Source organism: Mobula birostris, chromosome 32 (genome assembly GCF_030028105.1).
Source record: "Mobula birostris isolate sMobBir1 chromosome 32, sMobBir1.hap1, whole genome shotgun sequence".
Lineage (NCBI taxonomy): Eukaryota > Metazoa > Chordata > Chondrichthyes > Myliobatiformes > Myliobatidae > Mobula > Mobula birostris.
Genome location: NC_092401.1, coordinates 8,615,207 through 8,642,238, shown reverse-complemented (window position 1 = coordinate 8,642,238; position 27,032 = coordinate 8,615,207). Strand labels below are relative to the sequence as shown.

The 27,032-nt window shown below is 44.7% G+C and overlaps 1 protein-coding gene and 1 pseudogene across 6 annotated transcripts in view; one reads left to right on the top strand and one right to left on the bottom strand.

The window, feature by feature from the left end:
* Positions 1-17,004, top strand: part of fbxw9 (F-box and WD repeat domain containing 9) — a 44,033-nt gene extending 27,029 nt beyond the window's left edge. For 4 of the 6 annotated variants that reach the window (XM_072248173.1, XM_072248170.1, XM_072248171.1 and 1 more), the window contains exons 4-12: positions 2,843-2,982; positions 3,323-3,451; positions 4,000-4,112; positions 6,789-6,880; positions 7,057-7,205; positions 9,409-9,522; positions 9,714-9,803; positions 12,026-12,091; positions 13,868-17,004. In XM_072248173.1, coding sequence (XP_072104274.1) covers positions 2,843-2,982; positions 3,323-3,451; positions 4,000-4,112; positions 6,789-6,880; positions 7,057-7,205; positions 9,409-9,522; positions 9,714-9,803; positions 12,026-12,091; positions 13,868-13,942 — 968 coding nt within the window. In that variant the 3' untranslated portion in view covers positions 13,943-17,004. The remainder of the gene's footprint in view (positions 1-2,842; positions 2,983-3,322; positions 3,452-3,999; positions 4,113-6,788; positions 6,881-7,056; positions 7,206-9,408; positions 9,523-9,713; positions 9,804-12,025; positions 12,092-13,867) is intronic. The other 2 variants (XR_011883748.1, XR_011883747.1) reach the window with 2 other exon arrangements.
* Positions 17,005-17,645: 641 nt separating this feature from the next.
* Positions 17,646-22,419, bottom strand: LOC140191159 (guanine nucleotide-binding protein G(I)/G(S)/G(O) subunit gamma-7-like; annotated as a pseudogene).
* Positions 22,420-27,032: the final 4,613 nt, after the last annotated feature.

Genomic DNA, 27,032 nt, shown 5'->3' with positions numbered 1-27,032 from the left:
ATGACTGATTTATTATCCTTCTCAAACCCTACTCCTGCCTCCTTCCTGAAATCTCTAATCAAGAATCTATAAACATCTGCTTTAAATATACCCAATGACTTGGCCTCCACAGCGGTCTGTGGCAATGAAATCAACAGGTTCACCCGCTCTGGCTAAAGAAATTCCTCCTCACTTCTGTTCTAAATAGACAAACGTATTCTGTGGCTGAGCCCTTTGGTCCTGGGTTCTTCCCAATTATGGAAACATCCTCTCCACATCCACCCTCTCCAGGCCTTTCAATATTCGGTAGGTTGCAATGAAATTCTACTTGCATTCTTCTGAACTCCAGCATGGACAGGCCCAGAGCCATCAAATGGTATCATGCAAAACCACTGTCAGCATCTTCTCCCTGGCCGCCATCCCCAGCACTGAGGCTGTATTTACTCTCAGTCAGAGTCACTGGGTGAGTCACATCATTTCTGTGCCTGACACCAGACTCCCAAAATAGTCATTCTGTTTTGGACTCGATCATGACACACCATTGCCAGCTGGACAAGAAAAGATTTAGAAATGTCCTCCGAGCCCCTTTGAACAATGTAACATCCTCATTGCCTGGGAGTACCTGGTCTCTGACTGCTGAAAATGGAGAAGGACATTCAGGATTGTCCTGAGAAGCATGATCCATTGGTTGAGAGCAGACTTGTAGCCCAGTAGAAACGATAGAAGGAGTGCGCACTCTCTCAAACTACCCATCTGCAACCCCAACCATCTGTTCCACCCGTGGCAGAGTTTGCAATTCCCGCATCAATCAGCTCAGGCTCTCTGGGTATTTTTTCCCCGAGGGGATTGTTGTGAACTTTTTACTTGGCGGGTAGGTTGACAGAGGACCTTTACTTTATGGGAATACAAGGCCCTTAATTTAATTTACTTCAGAGAAGGAGTTGACCATGACTTGGCATAAAGCTCTACATTTGTGCATATACAATCAGTATTAGATCATTTGGCCGATTGAGCCCGCTCCGCCATTCGATCATGTCTGATATATCATCCCTCCCAATCCCATTCTCCTGCTTGCTCCCTTTGATGTCCCCCTAATCAAGAACCTATTAACCACCTCTTTGAACATACCCAATGACCTGGCCTTCACAGCAATACGTGACAATGAATTCCACAAATTATCACCCTCTTGCTAAAGAAATTCCTCATTTCTGATTCTAAAGGGACACTCTTCTGTTTTGAGGCTATGCCCTCTGGTCCATAAAAACATCCTCTCCATGTCCAGTCTTTCACTATACAGGAGGTTTCCATGAGATCCCACCTCATTCTTCTAAACTCCAATGAGTATGGGCCCAGAGCCATAAAATGCTCCTCATATGTTGAACCTTTTGATCTTGGGATTATTCTTGTGAAGATTCTTATGAACTTTCTGCAACGCCAGCACATCCCTCTGTAGATTAGGTGCCCAAAGCTGCTTACAGTACTCCAAGTGTCTGACCACTGCCTTATAAAGCCACGGCATTGCATCCTAATCTTTATTGCTCGGCATTATTCCCCTGAGATTGTTACTGCCATGGTGATAAACCCAAAGAAGGGGTATTTGGGGAAAATGTGATGGGGGAAGTACAGACAAGGTCAGGGGTAAGAGAAGGCTGGGAGTTCAAATTGGGGCTTGGTGGACTGTGTATTGGATGGGAGTGCCGAGAAGAGATGAGTCATTATGGCTGAAGATACAGACTTAGGCCCACAAGGAAGGAGGAGAATGCTCTGAGTGTGAACTCGGACAAGGGGCAGGGTGCACACTTGGTTGTGGTGGGGCTACACAATTGTAGAATAGATGCCAGCTCGGAGGGAGTGACATCTAAAACTTTGACAAACTTCTATAGATGGTTGGTGGAGAGTACGTTGACTGGCTGCATCACATCCTAAAATGGAAACACCAATGCCCTTAAGTGGAAAATCCTACAAAAAGTAGTGAATTCGGACTAGTACATCATGGGTAAAGCTCTCCCCACTACTGAGTGCATCTACAGGAAATGCTGTCACAGGAAAGTAGCATCCACCATCAGGGGACCCCCCCACCACCACCACCACCCAGAACGTGCTCTCTTCTCACTGCTGCTATCAGGAAGAAGGTACAGGAGCCTCAAGACTCACACCACCAGGTTGAGGCTAAGTTTCTACCCCGCAACCATCAGGCTGTGAACCAAAGGGGATAACTTCACTCGACTTCACTTGCCCCATCATTGAAATGTTCCACAACCTATGGACTTTCAAGGTCTTTTCATCTCATGTTCTTGATACTTATTGCTTATTTTATTATTATTATTTCTTTTTGTATTTGTGCAGTTTATTTTCTTTTGCATCCTGGTTGAACTTTTTCATTGATTCTGTTAGTTATTATTCTATGGATTTATTGAGTATGCCTGCAAGAAAGTGGGTCTCAGGGTTTCATATAGTGACATATATGTACTTAGAGGTGTGTTGGAAAGGGTGTCCAGGCTCGGCAAGTGTATTCGGAGAACATCCAAGAAGAGCTGAGAAAATATTCAAATATTCACAAGTTCAGAGACACAAGCTCCAAACTGTTGCGATCAGGGAGAGGAACATCAGGGACAGATGGCAGGGGATGAACTTTAGAGGAGAAGGAAGGTGGAAATGACAAGGAGTGAGATTTCAGGATAAGGTCAGAGTTTGGGAAGAGTAGAAGCTACGTTCTTAAGCAATGGGGCATGGAATGGGCTGTCTCTAAACCTGGTAGGGAGACGAGGTGTGAGAGAGAAGAGACTAAACTCAGTGGGGACCAGTGGGTGAAATTCAGGCAGACTTAATTCTGATTCATTTCATTCATTCCTTTTTTTAATAGGTAAAGAATTTGATTGGCCAACTGCATGCATTGAACTTGAAGAACATCTTTCCCATTGGTCAGGCACCAATCCCAAGATGGAGCATTTTACACTGAACGATGGGCACTTTGCCTCGGTGGATTGTGTGCTGCTGATTCAGGTAATGCTCCAGGTCTTGTCCACGTGCTCAGCAGCTGATCCCAGCAAAGCCACACCTATGACTGCTGATGCTTCTCCTCTGTCCCCCCCCCGTGACCCTCCCTAGCCTTCTCTCCCTCATCCTATATGCCTCCATTTTCCAGTTTCTGTGTCTCACTCTCCTCCTGTCTGTCAGCCTTTATTGATGTCTGCATTTTCCTCTCCATGTCTCTGCCTGTCTTTGTCTTTTTGTGGCTCTGTCCATGTCTATTTCTCTTTATCTCTCTGTCTCTCTCCCTCTTTCTGTTGTCTCTGTCAGCACACACAATGTTTAACCATCCCTGCTTCTCCATGTTTCTCAGAACGCTTCACTCTGTATTTCCGGATCCAGGGATCGGAACGTTAACATCTGGGACCTAAGGCGTTTGTCCCAGGACGATGAGAAGGTTCTGGTGAAAACTCTTGGACGTGAACAACAGGGAACTCACAGGGTGAGGATGCCAGCTTTAAAAATCTATAACAGGGAATTTTACACAATTTATATACCCAACAGTGACCTTATCAGCCTCAGAATTTTGTGTTTCCTCTGGTCACACACACACTCTGATTACGTAAATCTGAAGTTTAAAAAAAAACAATAGTGCAGTAAGCGCTCAGCAGGTAAGGCAGCATCTGGGGAAAGAAGAATGGTTTTGTTCAAGTCCGAGATCCTTTATCAGAACTAGGAGAGGGAGGTTTTTTTTTACTGTTTTTCCACAGATACTGCCTGACTTGCTGAGTTTTTCCAACTCATTCTATTAACTCAAAATTACTTTGGTCAGAGTGATTTTGCTTTTTATGAGAGCTTGATGTGCATATTTTGACAACCACTTTTCCTACCTTATAACAGAGACTGCAGATCTAAACTAATGGAGCACTATTAAATATCCTGAAGTGAAAAGCACTGTAGAAATGCTCTGGCTCTGAGTGGGTTGTTTTGTTTTTTTGATTCTATTAGCTCTGCCTCATTGGTGCCACCCTATCTCTGCTCTTGTTGCAGGGCTGGGTCTGGGCTCTCGCAGCCCAGGACAATATGCTGTGCTCTGGATCGTGGGACAGCAGTGTCAAGCTCTGGGACATGGCTTCAGATGGTGCAGCAGTCCGAGACATGAGGTAACAGCTATGTCTAGGGAGTGGAGGTGTGAGTGAAGTAACATTGTGCGACAGTGGGAGGTTAGACCCCAACCCACTGAAGTGGTGCTAGTCATTCACTGTTTCTAGCATTCCACTTCACTGGTTATCTCGGGAAAGTTGGGATATAAGTGCCCCGAGAGGCATTACTGCACACACCACCAGCCTGTGCTTCCCATTCATATTCCAAAAGACAATGAAATAGTTTTAAGGGTGAAAGGTGAAAAGTTTAAAGGGAACATGAGGGGGAACTTCTTCACACAGAGGATCGCGTGAGTGTGGGAAAAAACTGTCAGCATAAGTGGTGCGTACGCGCTTGATTTCGAAGTTTAAGCGAAGTTTGGGTAGGTACTTGGATTATAGGGGTATGGAGGGCTATGGTCCTGGTGCAGGTTGATGGGGGTAGGCAGTTTAAATGTTTTCAGCATGGGCTAGATGGGTCGAAGGGCCTGTTTCTGTGCTGTACTTTTCTATGACTCTCAAAGCAGCCAGTGTTGTTGCTCATTGTTCCAGGTGTCAGAGGATGGTCCGCACATGTCTTGGCTTCATTGCTTTCCATCTCATTCTTGATTCCTGATTTAGGAGATGAGTAAACTGAGAGCATGAGTTGAGTGGCTGTGTGATTCTTCAGTTTTCCATGATGTGGAGGCTGTCAGACACTTGCATCACCCTGGCTCACAGTCAGCACACTTGCTGAATGTTCATACTGCGTGCCTCCCTGCTTCCACCAGAATATTCCAGGAAAATGGGATATGCTGCTCAGTGCCATTAGGAAAGCAAAGCGTGAGTACTCACAGGAAATTCACAGACATCTTTGTGACACCAGGGACATGCGCATGTGACAAGGCGTGCAAACCATAACAAGCTTCATGCAGCCACCATCATTTCAGTGCCCGAGAGAGTGACGGTAACTGGCCAAAACAATTACCACTTAGTGACAGTGACCTCAACAATCATGAAGTCCTTTGGGAGGCTGGTGATGGGTTGTGTAAAATCCCACCTTCCTGCTACATTGGACCCTTTCCAGTTTGCCTACCACTCAAACTGGTCCACTGATGATGCCATAGCCTCGGCCCTCCACTCCGTCCTGTCCTACCTGGAAAACAATGCCTCATACACTGAGATACCGTTCATCAACATCAGCTCGCTGTTTAATGCGATCATCCCTCAGGGGCTGGTGGGTAAATGGTCTTTGTTGGGACTCGGTGCCCCTTTCTGTGAATGGATCTTGGACTTCTTGACGGAAAGAGCTCATTCAGTCCGAGTTTGCAGCAAGTTCTCAAGCTTCATCATGGAGTACTGGTGCCCCCAGGGGCTGTGCAGACAGCCCACTGCTGCTCATGCAGCTGACTCACGTCTGTATTGCCAGATCCAGCTCAAACCGCATCATCAAGTGCATTGATGCTGCAGTGGTTGGCCTCTTCAGCAACGATGATGAGTCGGCAAACAGAGAGGAGGTAGAGAGGCTTGTCGAGTGTTGTGAGAACAACAACCTAAGTCTCAATGTGGATAAGACAAAAGAAATGTCTGTGGGGGACTTCAGGAAGGCACATGTTGACCACTCCCCATTGCACATCGATGTCTGTCATGGATAGAGTGAAGAGCACAAAGTTTCTTGGTGTGCACATAACAGGCGATCTAACCTGGTCCCAAACACCACCTCACTACTCAAGAAAGCACAGCAGCATCTACGCTTTCCGAGGAGATTGAGGTATGCAAGGCTCCCCGGCCCCTTTCTAACAACTTTTTTACAGGAGCACCATGGAGTGTCCTGTCTGCCTGCATTATCGTGTGGTATGGAAGCTGCAAGGAATCAGACCACAAGGCATTAAAGAGGATTGTAAAAATGGCTGAGAGGATCACTGTGGTTTCCCTCTTCCCTCCCCCCTCCCCCCTCCCCATTTGTGACATTTACTGGGAGCATTGCAGACAAAGCTTGAATCATTATCGGGAATCCCCACCACCCATCCCACTCACTCTTTGACCTACAACTGTCAGGAGGGAGGATCCTTGTTGAGGATCCCTACCACCCATCCCACAATCTCTCTGACCCACTACCATCAGGAAAGAGGTGCAAAGGTGTTAAGATTAGGACTGCCAGGCTGGGTAATAATTTCTTCCCTCAGGCTGTGAGATTAGTGAATATTCCGTCACCAAGGAGGTCTCGTCACTAGGATTGCGAGCTGTTTACTGTTTATCTGTGTTGTGCATTTTGAATTTTATTAACTTATTTATGAGCATATTTGGGTTAATGTGATGTGGGTGTACCATAGTCTGGGGGAATGTTGTTTCATTTGTTTGCGCACACACACACACAAATTTTAACTTGTGTATCAGTCCAGGAGTTGGCTCCTGTAGGAAGCATTGGAGTTTACACTGCACTTGTGGGCATAAGCTCCCCAACCGATTTTGTGCTAAGTCCTTGCCATGTACATGTGGATATGCAGTAACAACAGAATGCAATTTTCCCGTAAGAGAATGCTCTTTACTGAGAGACCAGAGGTAAAGATGTGTTCCTGAGCCACTGGGTGGCATGGGAGGGGTAGACGAGGCAAATCAGTGTCTGACCTGCCCCCTTATGGTGCGGTTAGGAAATGTGAGGCAGCAGGATGTGTAATACAAACTGATGTATTGCTGACTGAGATTTTATTTCCACAGCGGAAAAGCGGCTGTGCTGTGTTTGGTGTATCTTCCCAACGTCCTGGTAGCGGGATCATATGATAAACTGGTCACCGTGTATGATCCACGAGGTCAGTATGTGCTTTCTACTGATGGGGGAAGGGGTAGAATTTATCCCTCCTCCTGATTCGCACACAGTAGGCAATCTCATGTAGGTGCTGGTTTGAGCAGTGATGTGTATCATTTTGATAGTTTGCTGTGGGTAAGTCGGTATTTGTTTAATTGCACTGTGCCCTCCATTCCACAGTTGATAACCCCGTGGTGGCCAGATGGAAACTACACTCCAGCGCTGTTCTCTCCCTGGCAGCCGATGATCGTTTTGTACTGTCTAGTAGTGAGGACAGGACCCTGGTGGTAGTAGATCGCAGAACTAATCATGTTCTACAAAGGCTACAGGTATGTGTTGTCGCCCATCAGCCTGCTTTTGACCCCGCCAGGGCACCCACGCCCCTTGGGTCCATTCGCCATCACCTCCCTGCTCTCCCCATTCACTCACACACTATGTAGGAACAGGGTGGCCGCAAAGCTGATTCATAAACCACTCACCGGACTGATTTGGCTGAAAGTGTAGAAGAGTCAGTTAGTAAGTTTGCAGATGATACGAAGGTTGGTGGAGTTGTGCATAGTGTAGAAAACTGGCAGTTGCAGATGTGGGTTGAGAAATGGCAGATGGTGTTTAAGCCGGCAGAATATGAAGTGTTGCACCTTAGTAAGTCAAATGTAACGAGACAGAACGCTTGAAGGCAAGACCCTTAATAATGTTAATGAGCAGAGGGATCTTGGGGTCAAAGTTCATTGCTTCCAAAAAGTGGCCGTACAGGTTAATGGGGTGGTTAAGAAGGCATATAGCATACTTGTCTTTATTAGTTGAGGCATTGAGTCAAGAGCCAGGATGCTATGATCCAGCTTCATAAAATTCTAATTAAGCCATGTCCAGAGTATTGCATATGGTTCAGGTGACCCCATTGTAGGAAGGTTGTTAAGGCTTTGGAGAGGGTGCAGAAGAGGTTTACCAGGATGCTGCCTTGGTTGGAGGGCAGGTGCTATCACGAGGGGTTGGACAAACGGATTGTTTTCTTCTGAGTGGCAGAGTCTGAGGGGAGATCTGATAGAGGTCTATAAGATTATGAGAGGCATAGATAGGATTGACAGTATCTGTTTCCCAGGGTTGAAATGTCTAATACAAGAGGGCATGCATTGAAGGTAAGGGGGTAATTTCAAAGGAGGTGTGAAGGATAAGGTTTTTTTTAACATAAGGAGTGGTGACTGCATGTAATACGCTGCCTGGGGTGATGGTAGAGGCAAATACATTGAGTATTTTTAAGAGGTGTTTCAATAAGCAAGTGAGTGTGAGGGAAATGGATGTTGTGTAGTTTAATTGGCCATTTAATTATTAATTTAATTGGGTTGGCACTACATTGTGGGCTGAAGGGCCTGTTCCTGTGCTGTAATACTATGTTCTATTGAGTCCACGGGTCTACCAATGTCAGCTTTGAATTTACTCTCCATACGAGTATCGTTAGACTCTGCAGAAGAACTTCACCCTTCATTTCTAAATGTGATTTGATCCTGAGGCCATGTGCCCAATTAGTAGACTCCTTGTCTGAAAGGAATGGCCTTCAGGTGTCTAACTTGTCAGTACCTTGTCAATCAACTCTATAGAGTGCTGCACTTGCCAAAGCCACCACTCCTCCAGCTCCAGTTATTGTGAGTAATAGTATGCAGAGCAGTGGTTCCAAGTACCATTGAATCGAGAGTGCCACAGTGGCACAGCTAGTTGAGCTGCTGCTTCACATCTCCAGTGACCTGGATTCAACCCTGATGTCCATTGTTGTGTGTACGCGTGTACACTCTGCAAGTAATTCTCTGTGACCGTGTGGGTTTCCCTGGGTGCTGCAGTTTCCAAAGGCGTGTGGATTGATTGATCGGCGGCAACTTACAGCAAGTGGTAGTTAAGTGCAGTGGTTTTGGACAAAAGATGAAGGGAATATTGCGAATAAAATAAGATCAGAGCCTGATTAGTGTTGATAGGTGCTTGATGATTGTTGCAGACTCAGTGGGCCAAAAGGTGTCTGCCCCGTAGATCTGGGCGGAGAAATGGCAGATGGAACTTAAGCTGACGAAATATGAAGTGTTGCAACTTGGTAGGTCAAATATAAAGGGAAGGAACACTGCTGAAGGCAAGACTCTCAACAGATGATGAGCAGAGGGAGCTTGGGGTCCAAGTTCATAGCTCCTTGGAAGTGGCTACATATTTTAATAGGGTGGTTATGAAGGCTTATGGCATGTTTGCCTTTATTTTGTCAAGGCATTGAGTTCAAAAGCAAGGAAGTTATGTTGGAGCTTAATAAAATTCTAATTAGGCAGCATCTGGAGTACTGCATACAGTTGTGGTTGCCCCAGTTTGATGGTGAGGGTGTGGAAGAGGTTTACCAGGATGCTGCCTGGATTTGAGGGCTTGTGCTATCACGAGTGGCAGAGGCTGAGGGGTGATCTGATAGGGTTTTATAAGGTTATACGAGGCATAGATAGAGTAGACAGCATTCCTTTCCCAACACTGAAGTGTCTAATACCACTTGCTTTTATCTCCTTCTCTCAGTTTGACTCTTACCTGTTGAGCATGTCATATGAACGTGGTGAGCTTTGGGCCGGGGACAGGTGGGGCTTGGTCCACATCTTCGACCAACAGGATGGTAAATTCCAACATGTCAAGGTAAGGCCCTATGCATTTTTTCATTGTTGTGTTTGGCAATAAGGGAGAGTTGTGTGTGCTGATAGAGCATTTCTGAGTGTAAATTGCCTATGGGTTATGGATTTGGGAATGGTGGAAAAAGAAATGATTTTTCATGGAGTGTTGAGACTAATCTTGTCTCTCTCAATTAACGATTCTGCTTTTCTCCCCAGTGCTTCAATGTTGGCCATCGTTCCCAGCTTACAGGAATCAGACATTCTGTAGGCACCCTGTACACTTGTTCAATGGATAAAACTCTTAAGGTAGGTGCCTGAGCTAGTTAGCATAGTTTCGCTTCATGTACCATCATGTCCCATGGAGGGTCAGACATCCTGAGCCAATAGACTGGTCCTGGACTTATCTTACATCTGGCATAGTTTGCTTTTTGTTGTTTGATTGTTTGTGGTTTTTGTATTGCTATATTTATGTTCTATTCTTGGATGGTGTGGCTGTAACGAAACCGAATTTCCCTCGGGATCAATAAAGTATATCTATCTATCAATCTTTTACTACTTGGCTCCCTCGTCTTGACTGGACAGCTTTGAGACTGGGATGAGCACAATGGGCTGAATGGCCCTCCTGTAGAGTAACAGTTTTATTTTACTGCCGTTTAGGTGCTCCATTTAGGGCCTCTTTTACCGTGTCATTAGCTTCTCTCAGTTTTCACTGCTGTTGGTCTTGCAAGTCCCGGAATACCATCGCACTCAGATGTAGGAGGATTCTTCATTGCTGTTTCCATAATAATTTTATTTTATCAAATCAGGGCTGTTAGCCCTGAGCTAAACCCTGAACCTGAAGGTCTGGTGGACCACTCCTAATCTGGCCTCTACTCTTTGACCTGTTGGGCATGGGTGACCCTACCAAAAGCCAAAACACAAGGCCCTCACACCAGATACCATAATTCTCCAGGTTATTGAGGCACACAACCTTCCAATCAGAACAAGGTGGCCCTCTTGGAGGAGGATAACAGAGTATGAAAGTACTATTCCTTGTATTTTACATTACAACAGCCTTTGTAGATAAAATCAGTTAATCTGTTCATTTAACCCCTAATTCCCAAATAATAGAAAGGGCACAGATTAATCTTGTTTGCTATTGGTGGCTAACATTGGTGTAAGATATCAGAAACCACAGAGAATTTATTATATCTGAAAGTCCTAATGAACTCTTCATGACAACTCATAATGAGATATCATTCAGGACCTGGAACCTTGTCTGTGGAATCAGGTCACGAATCGTGAAGGCTGGTTCCAAGGGAGCAAGGGGTAGCCATTCAGTTCTTCCAGATATACTATACCATTCAGTTAAATCCTGACTGGTCTTTTTTTAATTCTAAATTCATTAGTTTCATAACCTATTAACTTACTGCCCGTTACACCACAGTCACTTAGAGCAACAATGAAAATCCTCCATCTCTGTCTATATAGAAGGATTCTTCACTGGAGTTTCCACAACAATTTATTTTGACCAGTCAGGGTTGTTAGCCCTAAGCTGAACCCCTGAACCTGGAGAAATGGTAGACCACTTTTAGTCTGGCCTCTACCCTTTGACCTGTTTGGACTACTCTTAATCTGGCCTCTATCCTTTGACCTGTTGGGCATGGGTGACCCTACCAAAAGCTAAAACTCACCCTCACATCAGCCAACGTAGTTCTTCAGGTCATTGAGGCACATAACTTTCCAACCACAACAAGGTTGTGGTCCTCTTGGAGGATAATCTATTAAACTCATTCCAAAAATCTTCATATTTTGGAATACAGTTTGTGATAAAATAAATTCAGTGACTACCTCCTAGTGTTGAGATTGTTCTCTTTAGTTTGGCCTTGGGAAACTTTTCTCTGGCCCTCTTACTGCAAACGCTGATTAGATCTTCCCCTCTCTGGCAGTAGAATACGTGGTCAATGTTTCCTCTAATTTGTAATCTCAGTGTGTGCAAAAATCTTGTGCTGTGAAATTTTTGCCCAGTGATGACAACAGGTGCACACTGAATATTTAAGTGAAAGTAAACCTAAAGCTATTATAACGACAATAAACTTCCAAGTCCAATTTGTTGTTCATTGTTTTCAGTGTAGCAGTTTCTACTGTTTCATTAAGCCATTCCGCTTTAAAGAAACTGACAATTCTTTTGAGCTTCACGCCATTTGCTTCTTGAGTGAAAAGTATCAATAAGCCAGTTCTAAAATCTGCAGACAAGTCATTGCAAACTCTACATTGCGAACACTGTCCGCATCAGAAACCAGAAAAGGAAATGTGATTGTGTATGATTGTGAAATATATTTAACATGCCAACGTGATAGAGGGTGACAATCTTTTGTGCGCAGTATAAATTCCTTTGTGCGCTATTAGCGAAAGGTGTGTAAGCGCGCGCGCACCCTAGAGGGAGCATTGCAAGTGGTTTATCCAAGTTTGTGCCCCAACGCAGAGCTCCAGCACCCTTCTGATTTACTGGTGGGTTTCTGTAATTGTATGTGTTACTTTGTCCACAGGTGCACGTGCCAACGGCGCCACCTCACACAATTTGCACTTTACCACACAATGACGTCGTGAATGGGGTGAGTACGATATCTGCACGTGGCTATTCTTGAGTCAGTACTTAAGGTTTGGTGCTTGCTGCCTGTTTCTCAGTATGATAGTCTTAGACACTGATGATGTGGGCAGAGGGTGGAGCGGTGGAAGGTGAGGGTTCAGAGGAGGATCATGATCCTAGGAAGAAAAGGTTAAAGTATGAGGGGAATGTGATGGCTCTTGGCCCATACTCGCTTGAGTTTAGAAGAATGAGTTGGGGGGGGGGGGCTGGCGCTCTCATTGAAAGACCTTAGAGTGGATGTGGAGAGGATGTTTGCTGTGCTGGAGGAGTCTAGGATCAGAGGGCACAGACAGAGATTAGGATATATTTAGCCAGAATCTCTGGAATTCATTGCCACAGACAGCCGTGGAGGACGTCATTGGGTATATTTAATGTGGATATTGATAGGTTCTTGATTATTGAGGGCGTCAAAGGTTTCAGGAAGAAGGCAGGAGTAGGATTTGAGAAGGATAAGTCAGTCAGTCATAATGGAATGGCAGAGTGCTGGATGGGCCAAATGATCTAATTCTGCCTCTCTGTCTTCTGGTGTTACGTACTTGAAGAGTATCTAGGGCAGGGGCTCCCACCTGGGGTCCACAGACCCTTTGTGTAATGGTATTGGAACCACAGCATAAAAAGGTTGGGAACCCCTGATCTAGGGGCTTTTGGCTCATCCAGGGACAGATCAGCATGCCACCAGTTCCTGCTGAGCTGTCTGAGCGTCAGGTCTGGCTAGGGTTAGACCAGGTTTAGATCTAGGGTCTCTTGGCTCATGCAGGGGAAGATCAGTTGCCCCCACTTCCCACTGGGCTGTCTGGTGAGGACCAGGTGTGGCTAGGCTCTGTTAGCACTCACCCATGTGGAAAATGGACGCTGGGGTGAGTTCAGTAGTGAGCCAGCTCAAATTGATTCCAAACCTGAAGTAGGTTTGGATGGGATTTTGTACCCTTGCAGAACTCTACTGCAATGGGAGGAAGAGGCTGGTGCTACACAAAATCCCGTTATTGCATGGGAGGGACGTCAGTATCCCTGCATTCTCCACATGGCAAAAGAGGAGGGGATTCAATATTCCTTAAATTCTCATACCAGTGTGCAGTGGTGGGGGAATTGATATCTACGAAGTCCCTCACAATGTGAGAGGAGATGGGATCTCTGGAAAAGCCACACTTGGTGAGGGTAATCAACATCCCTGATTCACCTGCAAGGCAGTTGCGAGAAGAGCCAGTGTACGTGTCAACGTTATCGTAGTATTAAGCGCAACACCCTACAACAGCCAGCTGTAAGATCAGCGTTTCCTTCTTGTTGCTGTCTGTAAAGTTGGTATATTCTCCCCATGACCATGTGGATTTCATTTAAGTGTTCTTGTTTCCCCCTTCTCCCTCCCCCCCAACTCCAAAGACATCCAATTAGGGTTAGTGAGTTGTGGGCATGCTGTGTTGGCACTGGAAGCACGGTGACACTTGCGGGCAGCCTAGCGAAATCCTCACCGATTTGATTTGACAGAAATGACACATTTCACTGTTTTAATGTACTCGTGACAAATAAAGCTAATCAATCCATAGAATTCCTAGACGAGGTGGGAGAGCGGTGAGCGTGGGTATAAATTAGTCGGTAGCCCATGAACGTCCACACAAGTGGGTGTGGGAGGGCTGAGTGTCTGCAGAAATGGAGAGAATTCTGTGCAGAAAGGGCATGGGGAGAGCTGTATATTTTGGATTGGGTGTACCCTCTGCTAATGCTGGAACGGTGTTCTCTGCTCCAGATAAGTGTGGAGAAGGACGTGTTGGCAGCAGCTTCTGGATCCATGTGTGTGGAGATCTGGAGAATGACCAAGTGATGAGGATATTGGCTTGAGCTCAGTGTTTTGGTTTCTGAAGAGCAGCACAAGGAGGTCTTCAGCCCCTGTCATCATCAGCAAGGCTACAGGTGGTGTCCGGATCTTCAGTAAGAACCTCCACTGACGTCATATGACTACAGACAACACCCCCATCATTTTCCTAATGCATTAAATTCCTATTGAATGAGACACTTACACACTAATATTCTTTCTGTTGTTGCTTGAATCTCTCCTTTCTCTTTGTGGGAGTGGAAGGTGCTAAGAGAGCAGAACTGGACATCAAGAGCTGGTTGTGATGTCAGTGAATGGCCCTGTCATTATATGCCAAAGTTTGACGCTACTCTGGTTTAGATCAACTTTTCGTCCTGCAGCAATTCCAATCAATGTTCTGGGATCCTTCCACCTGCTTCTTTGACACTCATTCAGAGACCTGAAGTTATAACTGCATGTTTAATATGCACCTATTTTGGTGAGGGGCTTAGCAGTGGGATGGGAAAGGTGATACCCTCAAACGTTAAGTGACCAGTGGTGGGATGTTTATGGTGGACATTCTGTCTGTTTTTCAGGCTGTGTACGCTGAAGAGCAACTCTTACTCGAGATTGTGCTGACATCTGGATGAAGAATCACACTGTAAAGTTCTATGGCATCACACTACAGGCCATGTAGTTCACTCCCACCCTCCATTTCTCCCCCCTCTCCCTCTCCATTGGTGAATCATTTCCTCTGTGATTACAGGGATTGTGCCTGTTCTGTAAATGGGTTTAGTGCGGGTAGTTACCCTTCATCTTTGCCTTACCTGCAAGTTAGCACATCTGCCTGAATCAGAAAGTTGTGGGTTTAATTCCTACGCCAGTGACTTCAGCACAATAAACTAGATTGACTGACACTGTCGTGCAGTGGTTTTGGACGATCCCTCTGCTCTTCATGTGGGTTCAAAATAACTGTGGCAATGCCTCCGACTTAGTTGTTCATAAAAACCATATCCCTGCTGACATGCAACTCTGACGCTAGTTCTATTTGCCTGTATGCAATCCTGGTACCTGAACTTTTCCTTGTATACGGCACCGTACACAGAACGAGCTATGGGTCTCACCGTGATGAACCGACTTCAGCATCATCAACCAGTCAATCTGAATGTGTCCTTAGAAACATAGAAAACCTACAGCACAATACAGGTCCTTCGGCCCACAATGCTCTGCTGAACATGCACTTAGTTTAGAAATTACCTAGGGTTACCCATAGCCCTCTATTTTTCTAAGCTTCACGTACCTATCCAGGAGACTCTTAGAAGACCCTATCATATTGTATTATGACTTTTCCCCGTTATCCTAGGAAAAGTTAACCTCTAAGCCGGTACTCCAGAGGCACATTATCTGGCCATCCAACATCTTTTTACTTGAGGTGTTCAGGTTTGTGCAAGTCAGTTGCCAAGTTTCCCAGGCAGCACAGCCTACTGAGAAATGGGGCTTTGCGTCGGTTGGAATCTGTGCATAGGTTTCACCGTTGTTCTTCATTTCTCTGAGGCTACGAAAGACACTGGATAAATGTATCCATGAATGGATTCCTTTAGCACTCCTTTTTGGGACAAGGTTGGTCAACTGAGATTGGAGCTCAAGGCAGGCACTTTAATATCATTTAGGTAACAGAACCCCAACTGTTTTTTTTTTCTCCCTATGTGGCCACAAATCCTCCACCAACTGACGTCCCTGAGAGCTGTGATTTTAGGGTAGAAAAGCTGTCCGTTTGTCTAGACTCTGGCCTAAGACAGATCTGTGTGGCAATTGCCCAGCCTTGCTTGAATCAGGTGGAGACTAAATCTCTTTGCGGATAAGGTATGGCTCTGAACAATATTCGAGTGGAGCTGGTGAGTGGAAGAGGCGAAGATGCGGAGATGGTACCCAAATAGCAGAAAGAAACTTAACATAAGAGAATGCTGTAAACTTAAATACTTGTAAGCGTCTTTGTTTTAATAGTTGTCCAACTGCATTCAAGACTTGTTCACTTTAGTCTGAGGAGGAGGAAAGGAACATTAGTGTCCTGTACTTGGTCCTGTTCAATGCCCTAGGCTGAAGAGGTATTGCAGATGCTGGCAATCTAGAACAATACACACAACATTTATTCCCATGCCCAATCTGCTGAGATCCTCCAGCACATTGTGTGTATTGCTCTGGAATATCTGTTCACTGTATGCAGTTTTTGTGCCTGTACATGTCGCTGTGGTGGAACTCTACTTCCACCATGGAGGCAGAGACACGGAGCTGCAACATCAGGTGTAATGGAGAGATCGGGTCCTATTAGAAGTGCTCTTTCTTTACTGCATCCCTAGCCCTTAACTGGTGACACAACGTCGGGAGGGACCGTGGTGTAATTGAGCACAGGAGGCTACAATGAGATGCTGACTAGTTAAGAGATCAAACTATGACAGGGAAGTGACCTTACTCGAGCTCATTGACTGCTGGCCTGAATCTTTTCCAGAGCTGTGGGCCTTCAGTTTCCCACAGAGAGTAACTGTATAAATGAGGTTATCCTGCTCCGCACTGCAGTGAAAGCACAAGTGGACTCAGTATTGAAAGTGCTGAAAAGCAAAAATCTGCAGATGACAGAAATCTGAAACATAATCAGAAAATGCTAGAAGCACTCAGCTATCAGTATTTCTGGAGAGAGGAAGAGTTAATATTACATGAAACATTAGCTCTGTTTGTCTTTCTACAGATTCTGCCTAACTTGCAACATTTTCTGAAATCACTGATGAATCCCCAGGCTGTTACTGTGTCCCGTGTCTCATCACTGGATAACCCACACCCCATGGAGAGGTGCACACAGGGCCCAGAGCTGACGTGTTCCGACCACAGGCGTGTATTTTTTTTTTTTTTTTTTTTTGGCCTTCTGCTCTCACAGATGCCTCAGATTCATGAGGTCAGCCGCAGACACTATTGCACTGAGGGTATGCTGTGTTGCCAGTGGGACAGCAGTGGGGTTGTGACATCCACTGCAGGGGGCAGCATTGAGAGTGTGTCACACTGTTGTATGGGATTCAATAAAACTCTATCTGATCACGTCACTCTTCTTGTGAGCTTGCTATACTATTTCTATCACTACAAGAGCAAATTGACCTTAGAACCATTCAATGCCTATCTTTAATTTGCCCTTTGGTATTGATTTTCACCAGTAGACAGCCCAGCTCCAGGTTAGACATGTCATAATCTTGAAGCTTCTTGCTGGTATCAATTCATCAGTGTCTACACCCTCACTCCCCAACCCAGCTTGCGTTCTTCCCCATCCCTTTTCCATCACCACCATTCTCTAACAGTAAATGCTTCCTGTTCACCCTTCTTGGAGAAGCAACATAAAATTCTGGATAATTAACTGGATCTTAGTGTCTGATTATCTTCGTGTTATCCCTCCTCACCCTGACACTTTGATACCTTTTGGATTCAGTCTGCTGTTGTTGATCTGGGGAGGTCCTGCTGCTGTTGTGGAACGTGAGGAAACTGGGGCAGATGCTAATCAAATAACTCATCACCTCTCGCACCTTATTGCTGGAGCACTCTCGGTCATGACAAACAGAAGGCTGAAGCTGAATGAAATGTGACAAAAGCCTTTAATTTCCAACAATTGTGCATCAAAATTGATGATCCCTATAAACTGCATCAGCCTCAGCGCCCCTTCCCCCCCCCACCCTCTGTCTGCGTTTCTGCCCAGCCCCCAGGATCCTTGCTAACTAGGTCTGCTGTCAAGGCTGAAGTCAGAATGCAGCCTGTACTCAGGGCAGTGTCTGAGGTGAACAATCAAATTCTGGGCAAGTAGGAAGACACAAAGGCCCTGTGTCATTCCCACTCCAACTCAATTCTCTGGGCAAGCTATAAAACAATTGACATTTGCAACAATTGTGCTTGGGTAATTTCCTATGTTTCTAGAGTTTTTTTCCCCGCCATCACTCCTCAGTCTTATGACAAGCTCCTTTCCCTTTGCAACCTCCCACTTTTGAAAGGATGGTGAATACGTTATCCAAAATGGTGAGGAATGAGAGGCTGATTCTATTAGGATAATGCAGGAATGGATTGTGGTTCCAGGGCATGTCAGGTAGGTGCTGGGTGTCGACATGTGTCAGTAAGGCTACAATATGATGCAAGGCTTCTTGTCTTTGAAAGGATTCTCTGAGGTTGGGATTCCTGTCAGCAGTGGGTCTTTTGTTGTGTGTTCCTCGCAGTAGTTCATCAGGTCTGTTGCAGCTTTTGAAACCTAGAAGAGAAATTAGGTCAGAGAAAGAGAGATGGGGTGATGCTAGCATGAGGGGTGGTAGACATACACCTAACTCAAACTTCTCTTCCCCAATCCAAAGTTATTGACCATGAAAATGAGATTAAAGTCATGAGTACTGATGAAGTCTGGGCTTGAAACGTTGACTCATAACTCTTTTCCATCGATGCTGCCTGGCTTGCAGAGTTCTCCAGTATTTTGTGTGTGTTGCCTTAAGGTCATGGTGCTTGAGACCTTTCACAGCTGATTTTGCAGGGAGCAGCCTTGGAGCTGGTTCCCCTGGTAGTTAAATTGTCCCGCTTACCAGCAGCTCCTAACTTTCTCATCTCTGGTATAAGACAGTACGACTAATTATGAGCATTTTCCCTCCCTTTTCTCCCCCCCCCCCACACACCCTCAACAATAAAATCATCCCCAGAGCCTGGCAGAACATAAACCCGACAAATCTCATTAGAAATTTAGGAAAAATGTGGAACTGTTTCACAAAGACTGTCACTGAGGAGAATAGTACTGTCATGTTTCTGGGGACTCAGAATCAGATCTAATATCACTGGCATATGTCGTGAAATTTGTTGTTTTGCAGCAGCAGTACATTGCAATACATAAAAATACTGAATTGCAACCTAAATATATTTAAAAATTAAGTAGTGCAAAAAGAGCAAACAAATAAAAAGAGGTAATGTACGTGGGTTTATTGTCCATTCAGAAATCTGATGGCAGAGGGGAAGAAATTTCCTAAAATGATGAGTGTGTCTCTTCAGGCTCCTGTGCCAGCTCATGATAGTAGCAATGAGAAGAGAGCATGCCCTGGGTGATGGGGGTTCTGAATGATGGGTGCCACCTTTTTGAGGCATTGGATAAACAAATAGGGTGACGGGAGTAGAAAAGAATGTGCTGATAGGAAGAGAGGTGGTGAAGAAAGATGGAGCAATATCCCGCTTGTGATCAATATCCACACCAGTTTTTTGACTGATGTATGAAATTGATCAGAATTTACTTCATGTAGCTTGAATGAAACAAAATGCAAACTTCAAAATGTACTGAATTACTGCGAGTTGGAAATTTATTTATTGAGATACAGCAGGGAATGGGCCTTTGAGCCACGCTGCCGAGCAGTATCTGATTTAACCCCAGCCTAATCATGGGACAATTTACAATGACGAATTAACCTACCAACCAGTCAGTCTTTGGACTTTGGGAGGAAACCCATGTGCCATGGAGAGAACATACAAACTCCTCGTAGGCAGCGGCTGGAATTGAACCCCGGTTGCCTGTACTGTAAGGTGTTGTGCTAATCACTACGTTAGTGTGCCGAAATGAGATAATTTTAGGATTAAGTTTAAGAATGTAACCCACTGTCTGATTTTTAAAAAGTCCTTAAAATCCAGGAACATGTCTTCTCTGCTTGGATAGATTTGTCATTGATTTTATTTTTGTTTTTCCTACAGAATTACTAACAATCCTTTGCCCGTTTTACACCATTTGCCACTGAGTTTGAATCTAATCCCAAATTCTTCTCTACTGGAAATCAGTGAGCCAGTCGAAGGCTGCATCACAACCACACAGTCAGGGTGTTGTCTTCTTAAGCCTATCACCCATACTGGGGGCATAGGCTGCGGACAGCATCTCTCCAGATTTCTCTGTCCTGTGCCAGTCTTTCAAGTGGCCTATTTTTATCTTTCCTCTCCCAGGGAATAGATCTTTGGAGCTTTCGTTGGTATTTCTGTTGTTCTGGGTTCTTATGGGGATGGAGTTGCTGGCCCCATGCCCAATCCTCCTCCTCTTGCAGCTGGGGTTGGTCAGGGTGTCCTCTGCTCAATGTGTCCAGAACTACTAGATCAGTATCATCCACCCCTTCCCTTCCTCTAGGTCAGTCACTCACTGACTCCCCTCTCCCCTTCACCCAGTCCATCACTGAATGTCAGCACCTCCTCCTTGGTCTATCCCTCACTATTCAACACTGTACAATACTGTCACCACAACTTAATGGTACTCATGTGGCCTAATTAAGATCCCCTCAGCTAATGGTACCTTCCCCTTTCTTAAACCCCAGTGCTTGGTTTGGATAGTTTTAATTGCTACGTTAACCCATGGTACAGTTTTAAGTAATTTGTGTATCCGTGCTCCAAATCTTCCTGTTCCTCTACCCTGCCCAGTCATTCAGTAACCTGCCTATTTTTGCACCAAAATGTACTACCTAGTATTAATGTGTTGAACTTCACTTGCCAATTCTGCAGTTACTGTTACTGTATTTTGCTATCAGTCTACAGTCCAGCATCTACTACCCCGACATATTCTCCAGATAATCTTTTGACCAATTGGGACTGCTAAGGTACCTTAATCCTGTCGATGCCAGCCTCCATCCGCAGCTGTTCCACTGCCTTTCTAGTGTGAGCAATGTAATTTGCTGTGACCGCCTTTGTGGACATTCTTGAGCCCGTGTGAAGTACAGTTAGCAAGTCCAGCAACAGTCCTGTGGGAGGCAAAACAGGGCAGAACTCAAGGAGCAAGTACAAGTAAACACAAGTGTCCACCTACAAAATATGATCAACATCTCAGCATTTGTTGGAGTAACAAGCTCCTGTGAAACATGGCCCCTTGTGTTAAATAATTGGTTTTAATCTCCCTCTAGACGCTTGGCGAGATGGATTAAACCAGAAATGCCCGAAATGGAGGAAGGTTGGCTACATTCTGGGGTATGACCAATGTCTGAATGATGGCATCAGTTTTCAGGGGCTCAGTGAAAGACAGATTAACAAATAGACAGCAATTAATCTGATCTCCCTGAACACAGCATCTGTCTGGGTCAGTGCTCCCAATTCTCCATCTATGTCTTCCTCAATCAGACAGACCTGCTGGGTCTGGTTTAGCAGTATAGTGATTTTTGTCCATGGTGTGAGGCTCAGTGATGGACTCCCTGCTCCCTCAATATTGTGCCCAATTCCAAGGTTTTTCTAAAGGTGCTGGCACTTCACTGCCCTCACCCCAAACCCCTGGGAGTTTGCTGATTCATTTGTGGCTATGCTAACACCATCTTATTTGACTAGGCAAATAATTTTGTCTCCAAAAGCAGCTGTGGGCCAGAACTATTGAACATACAACTGCATTGATTCTGGTCTGAGAATTGTACCAACAAGCAAGAGATACTGCAGATGCTGAAATGTTGGAGGAATTCAACAAGTCAGGCAGCTTCTACGGAAGGGAATAAACAGTTGGTATTTTGGGCTGAGATCCTCGGGTCCTAGCCCGAACTACCAGATGAAGGATCTTAACCCAAAACATTAACTGTTTATTCCTCTTCGTAGATGCGACCTGACTTGCTGAATTCCTCCAGTACTTTGTTTAAAATTAGACTCAATGATCACTTTATTAGGTACAGGAGAGGAACTCAGTGTGCTGTTGTGCTGCTGTACCCATCACTTCAACATTCACTGTGTTGTGTGTTCAGCGATGCAGTTCTGCAATCCACAGTTGTAATAGTTCAATAGTTCCATTTAATATCAGAGAATTTATAACCTGAAATTCTTACTCTTCACAGACAGAAGAAATTCCCCATAGAATGAATGACAGGAAAAATGTAAGAACCCAAAGCCCCCAGCCCCCTGCCCCCTCCCACGCACAAGCAACATCAACTCTCCCCCCCATTTATTCTAGCATAAAGCATCAGCATTCTCACCACCCACCATGCAAGCAACAACAAAGCCCCCCCCAAACGTGGTTATTTGAGTTACTGTCACCTTCCTGACAGCTTGAACAAGTCTAGCCTCTAGTTTTTTTCTGACCTCTCATTAACAAGGCATCTTTGCCCACACAACTGCCACTCAGTAGTGTCTGAGATACTTAAACCACCCCATCTGTCACCAGCAATCATTCCACAGTTAAAGTCACATTTCTTCACCATTCTCCTGTTTGATCTGAACAATAACTGATCTCTTGACCATATCTGCATGCTTTTATGCATTGAGTTGTTGCATTAGATAGTTGCATTAATAAGCAGGTGTATCTAACAGAGTGGCCATAGAGTATATACTTACTCCTCTCTCACCTCCTTTTGAGAATATTGAAATTAGCTCAAAAATTTCATTCCTAGTCCTATTAGCATATCTTACCTTCAGGCTCCTATTGTTCTTTCTGTCTGAGCAGTCCCACAACAGGAGATACCTTAGAGAACATCCAGCACAGATGTTTTTTGATGGATGTCATCACAGAATGCCACCAAAGTCTCAGAGCAGTTGCAGTTAGTGTGGTGTACTGTCCATTAGCAACAGCATTTCCCATAGATGTATCACCTCTAACACTGCAAGCTGTCTGAAGATACTCCACCGTAGTGTAATCAAAAATAAGGGGGTTAGGGGGATATCTCAAGATTGTGAAAAGAGGTTTAGGGAAAGTGGTGGTGGGAATTGCAGAGGATGGAGACCAGTAGCAGAGAGATGAAATCTGAGAAAGGATCAAAACTGGGACAGTATAAATAAATGGTAAGTTATCTGGAGGTAACATCAGTCTTGGCAGACGAGCTTTAGGCAGCGATGAGTTGGATTTGTTAATGACCAAAGTTTTACTGTACTTTATCAAGTTATTCAAATAGCAGTGATTATATTAATAAGATGTTAACAACAGTTTGTTAATTGACCACGATTAGACAGAATACATACCTGAGGCAAGGAGCGGTTTCCAGTCTCTGCTTTCCCTCTTCAGAGCTCCGTATAGATAATGCAGGTAAATCACTTCAAATGGGAACCTGATCTTCCTTTGAAGGGAGAATCAGAGAGACGGCAGCCCCTCCTCCTGCTTGGAGTCGAGTCCTCTGACTGACTGATACACCACTGCTGCTACTGGGTAAGGCTCACACTAAGCCACCACCCCACCTCCCTGCCTGATTTATTTGCTACCTGGTGCTTCAGAACGGCAGCTCACTCGCTGAAAGCTGCTTGCACACCAAGGGGTCATACAGTTAAATGTCAGGCTTCAAAACAACCCATCCCTCCTTCTGCTGCTCTTCACTTATTTATAAAGTCTTTGTTTTCAAAATGAATCTCCTTTGGAATTCTTTTAATCCTTGAGGAGCCCCAGATCAGTTCTCCTGTTCTAGTACTTCAAGGGGTGTCTGTGACAATAAATGAAGTTGGGAGGTGGTTGATAAAGATATTAACATTCCCTTTGGATTTGTTGATTTAAAGCTTCCTGTTCAAGTTCTTCACCTTGCACTTCACAAGAAGGTAAAACCATCTGAACAGAGGGTCCTGCAAAGCTCCCACCCAGCCAAGGCACAGGCCACTGTGAAGCCCAGATCCAAACCTCCTGGCCAGGGTTGCTCTGAGGTGCATACTGTGCTATCAGGGAGGAGAATTAAAACCCAGAGATCTGTGGAACTCTGGAATAAAATCTTGAAATAGCAGAAATACTGAGCTGGTCAGACAGTGTCTGCAAAAGGAGAGTTGAGTTAATCTTACAGGTCAACAGCCTTTCATTTGTAGAAGGCTGCAGAACGATAGTAGCCATTGGATGTGAAAACTGGTTAGAAACATAGAAAGCCTACAGCACAATACAGGCCCTTAGCCCACAATACTGCGCCAAACATGTACGTACTTCAGAAATTACCTAGGGTTACCCATAGCACTCTATTTTTCTAAGCTCTATGTACCTATCCAGGAGCTTTTTGAAAGATCCTATTGTATCTGCCTCCATCACGGCCGCCAGCAGCCCATTCCACACACTCACCACTCTCTGCGTTTTTAAAAAAAAAAATCACCACTGACACCTCTGTACCTACTTCCAAGCACCTTGAAACTGTATCCTCTCGTGTTAAACTATTTCAGCCCTGGGGAAAAAGCCTCTGACTATCCACACATTCGATGCCTCTCATCATCTTATACACCTCTCATCCTCCATCACTCTATCTATTCTCATAAGATATGCTGCCCAATCTGGGCAACATCGTTGTAAATCTCCTCTGCACCCTTTCTATAGTTTCCACATCCATCCTGTAGTGAGGTGACCAGAACTGAGCACAGTACTCCAAGTGGGGTCTGACCAGGGTCCTATACAGCTGTAACATTACCTCTTGGCTCTTGAACTCAATCCCACGGCTGACGAAGGCCAATGCCCTGTATGCCTTCTTAACCACACAGTCAACCTGCGCAGCAGCTTTGAGTATCCTATGGATACAGACCCAAGATCCCTCTGTCTATCTGCTCAAGCTTTTCAGTCCACTGTAAGTCATCCCTGCAATTGCCAATGTCCTTTTCCATAGTGAATACTGAAGTAAAGTATTCATTGAGTACCTCTGCTATCTCCTCTGATTCCATACACATTTTTCCACTGTCACACTGGATTAGTCCTATTCTCTCACGTCTTATCCTCTTGCTCTTCACATACTTGTAGAATGCTTTGGGATTTTCCTTAATCCTGCTCGCCAAGGCCTTCTCATGGCCCCCCTCCTAATTTCATGCTTAAGCTCCTTCCTGCTAGTCTTATCATTTTCTTGGTCTCTGTCATTACCTAGTTTTTTGAACCTTTCGTAAGCTTTTCTTTTCTTCTTGACTAGATTTTCAACAGGCTTTGTACACCATGGTTCCTGTACCCTACCATCCTTTCTCTGTGTCATTGGAATGTACCTGTGCAAAATTCCACACAAATATCCCCTGAATGTTTGCCACATTTTTGCCGTATGTTTCCCTGAGATCATCTGTTCCCAATTTATGCTTCCAAGTTCCTGCCTGATAGCTTCATATTTCCCCTTACTCCAATTAAAGCTCCAATATTTCCCCTTACTCCAATGGTTTAGTGAGACAATTGTTATCAATAGACTACAAGAAAATATTACAAATAAGTCAGTTAATTGTTAGTTTGGAGTACATTGCCCCCACCATCCAATGTAATTAAGGCTGATCTACAATGTCCTTAACTCCTCTTGTGCCAAATACCCATAACTCTCAATTCCTGGATCTTTAAAATCCAAAGGGGTTGTCTTTCACCTATCTCCCAGCTTAAGTGTATCTCGTGGACTGACCCCTATTACTTTTGGGCAGAGTAGAAACCAGGAGGGGGCAGAGAATTCCAGGGATTTACTACCTCCTGAGAAGAAATTTCTGTGCACCTTAGTTCTAAAATACTGGGTCCTTATCTTGGAACTATTTCTCCCCGTCCATGTATCTCCCACTGGTGGGAAACATCTCTACATCTATCCTACCAAGCTCCCTTAGGATCTCGAGTAAGGCCACCTCTCATTCTCCTAAATACCAAGGAATCCCTGATGAAATAGCAGAGTTTGTCATTGAAACAAGTCGGAGAAGAGTTTATTTGTCATAAAGCACTAGATCCTTTTTCAGTAATGAAGAATACTTCTACGTCTGCGTGCAATGGTATTCCTGAGTCTCCACCCAAGACTTGCATGGCATGACTGACAGAAATGAAACTTGAGCGGAAGCAAATGTCACTCCATTCTTTAAGAAAGGAGTAAGGCAAAAGTAGAAATTATGGGCTATTTGGCCTAACCTCATTGGTTGGGGAAAGTATTATTAAGTTTGAGGTGCTGGGGTACTTGGAGACCAATGATAAAATAAGTCAAAGTTGGCATGGTTATTGTAAAAGGAAACCTTGCCTGACAAATCTTTTAGAGTTCTTCAAGGGAGTAACTATCAGGGTGGACAATAGGAGAGGTAGTGGATGTCACTCATTTGGATCTTCAGAAGGCATTTGATAAGGTGCCATACATGAGGCTGCTTAATGAGATAAAATCCTATTGCATTGTAGGAAAGATACTAGCATAGATAGAGGAATGGCTGACAGACAGGAGGCACTGAGTGGGAATAAAGGGAGTCTTTTCTGGTTGGCTGGTGGTGTTCCTGAAGGGTAAGTGTTGGGAATGCTACTTTTCACATTGTTTGTGGTAAAGCTTGCAGATGATATGAAGATAGGTGGAGGGGTAGGTACTGCTGAGGAAGCAATGTGATTGCAGCAAGACTTAGACAACTTGGAAGAATGTGGGGAAAAAAAGTAGCAGATGGAATACAGTGTTGGGAAATGTATGATGATGCATTTGGCAAAAGGAACAATAGTGCAGACTATTATCTAAATGGGGAGAAGGTTCAAACATCAGAGGTGCAAAGAGACCTACGAGTCTTGTAGGTTGAGCCTGTGTTAAAGAAGGCAAATGTAATGTTGGCATTTATTTCAAGGGGAATAGAATATAAAATGAGATAATGCTAAAGCTTTATAAGACTCTAGTATGGTCAACAGTTTTGGGCCACATATCTCAAAGGATGTCTTGTCTTTGGAGACTCCGGAGGAGGTTCATGAGGATGATTCTGGGAATGAAGGGGTCAACATATGTGTAGCATTTGGCAGCTTTGTACCTGTACTCACTGGAATGTAGAAGAATGTGGGTGGACATCATTGAAACCTACTGAATGTTGAAAGGACTACATAAGGTGGATGTGGAAAGGGTGTTTCTTATGGGGGGGGGGGTGGTATCCAGAACTAGAGAGCACACCCTCAAAATTGACTGGCAACCTTTTAGAACAGAGGCAGGCAGGAATTTTTTTTAAGCTAGAGAATGGTGAATCTGTGGAATGCTCTGCCAAAGACTGTGGTAGTTGATAGTTCCCCAATTGGTCAGGGCATCAAAGGATAGGGGGAAAAGGCAAGTGTACGGGGTTGAGTTGGATCCGGAATCAGCCATGATGGAATGGTGGAGCAGTCTCGATGGGCTGAATGGCCTAATTCTGCTCCTATGTCTTATGGTCTAAGCTACTGGCATGATGAAGGAAGCCCTGAACACCATGAGAGATGGACGACCTTCATTGCTGCCCTAAATGCCAGTGGTGT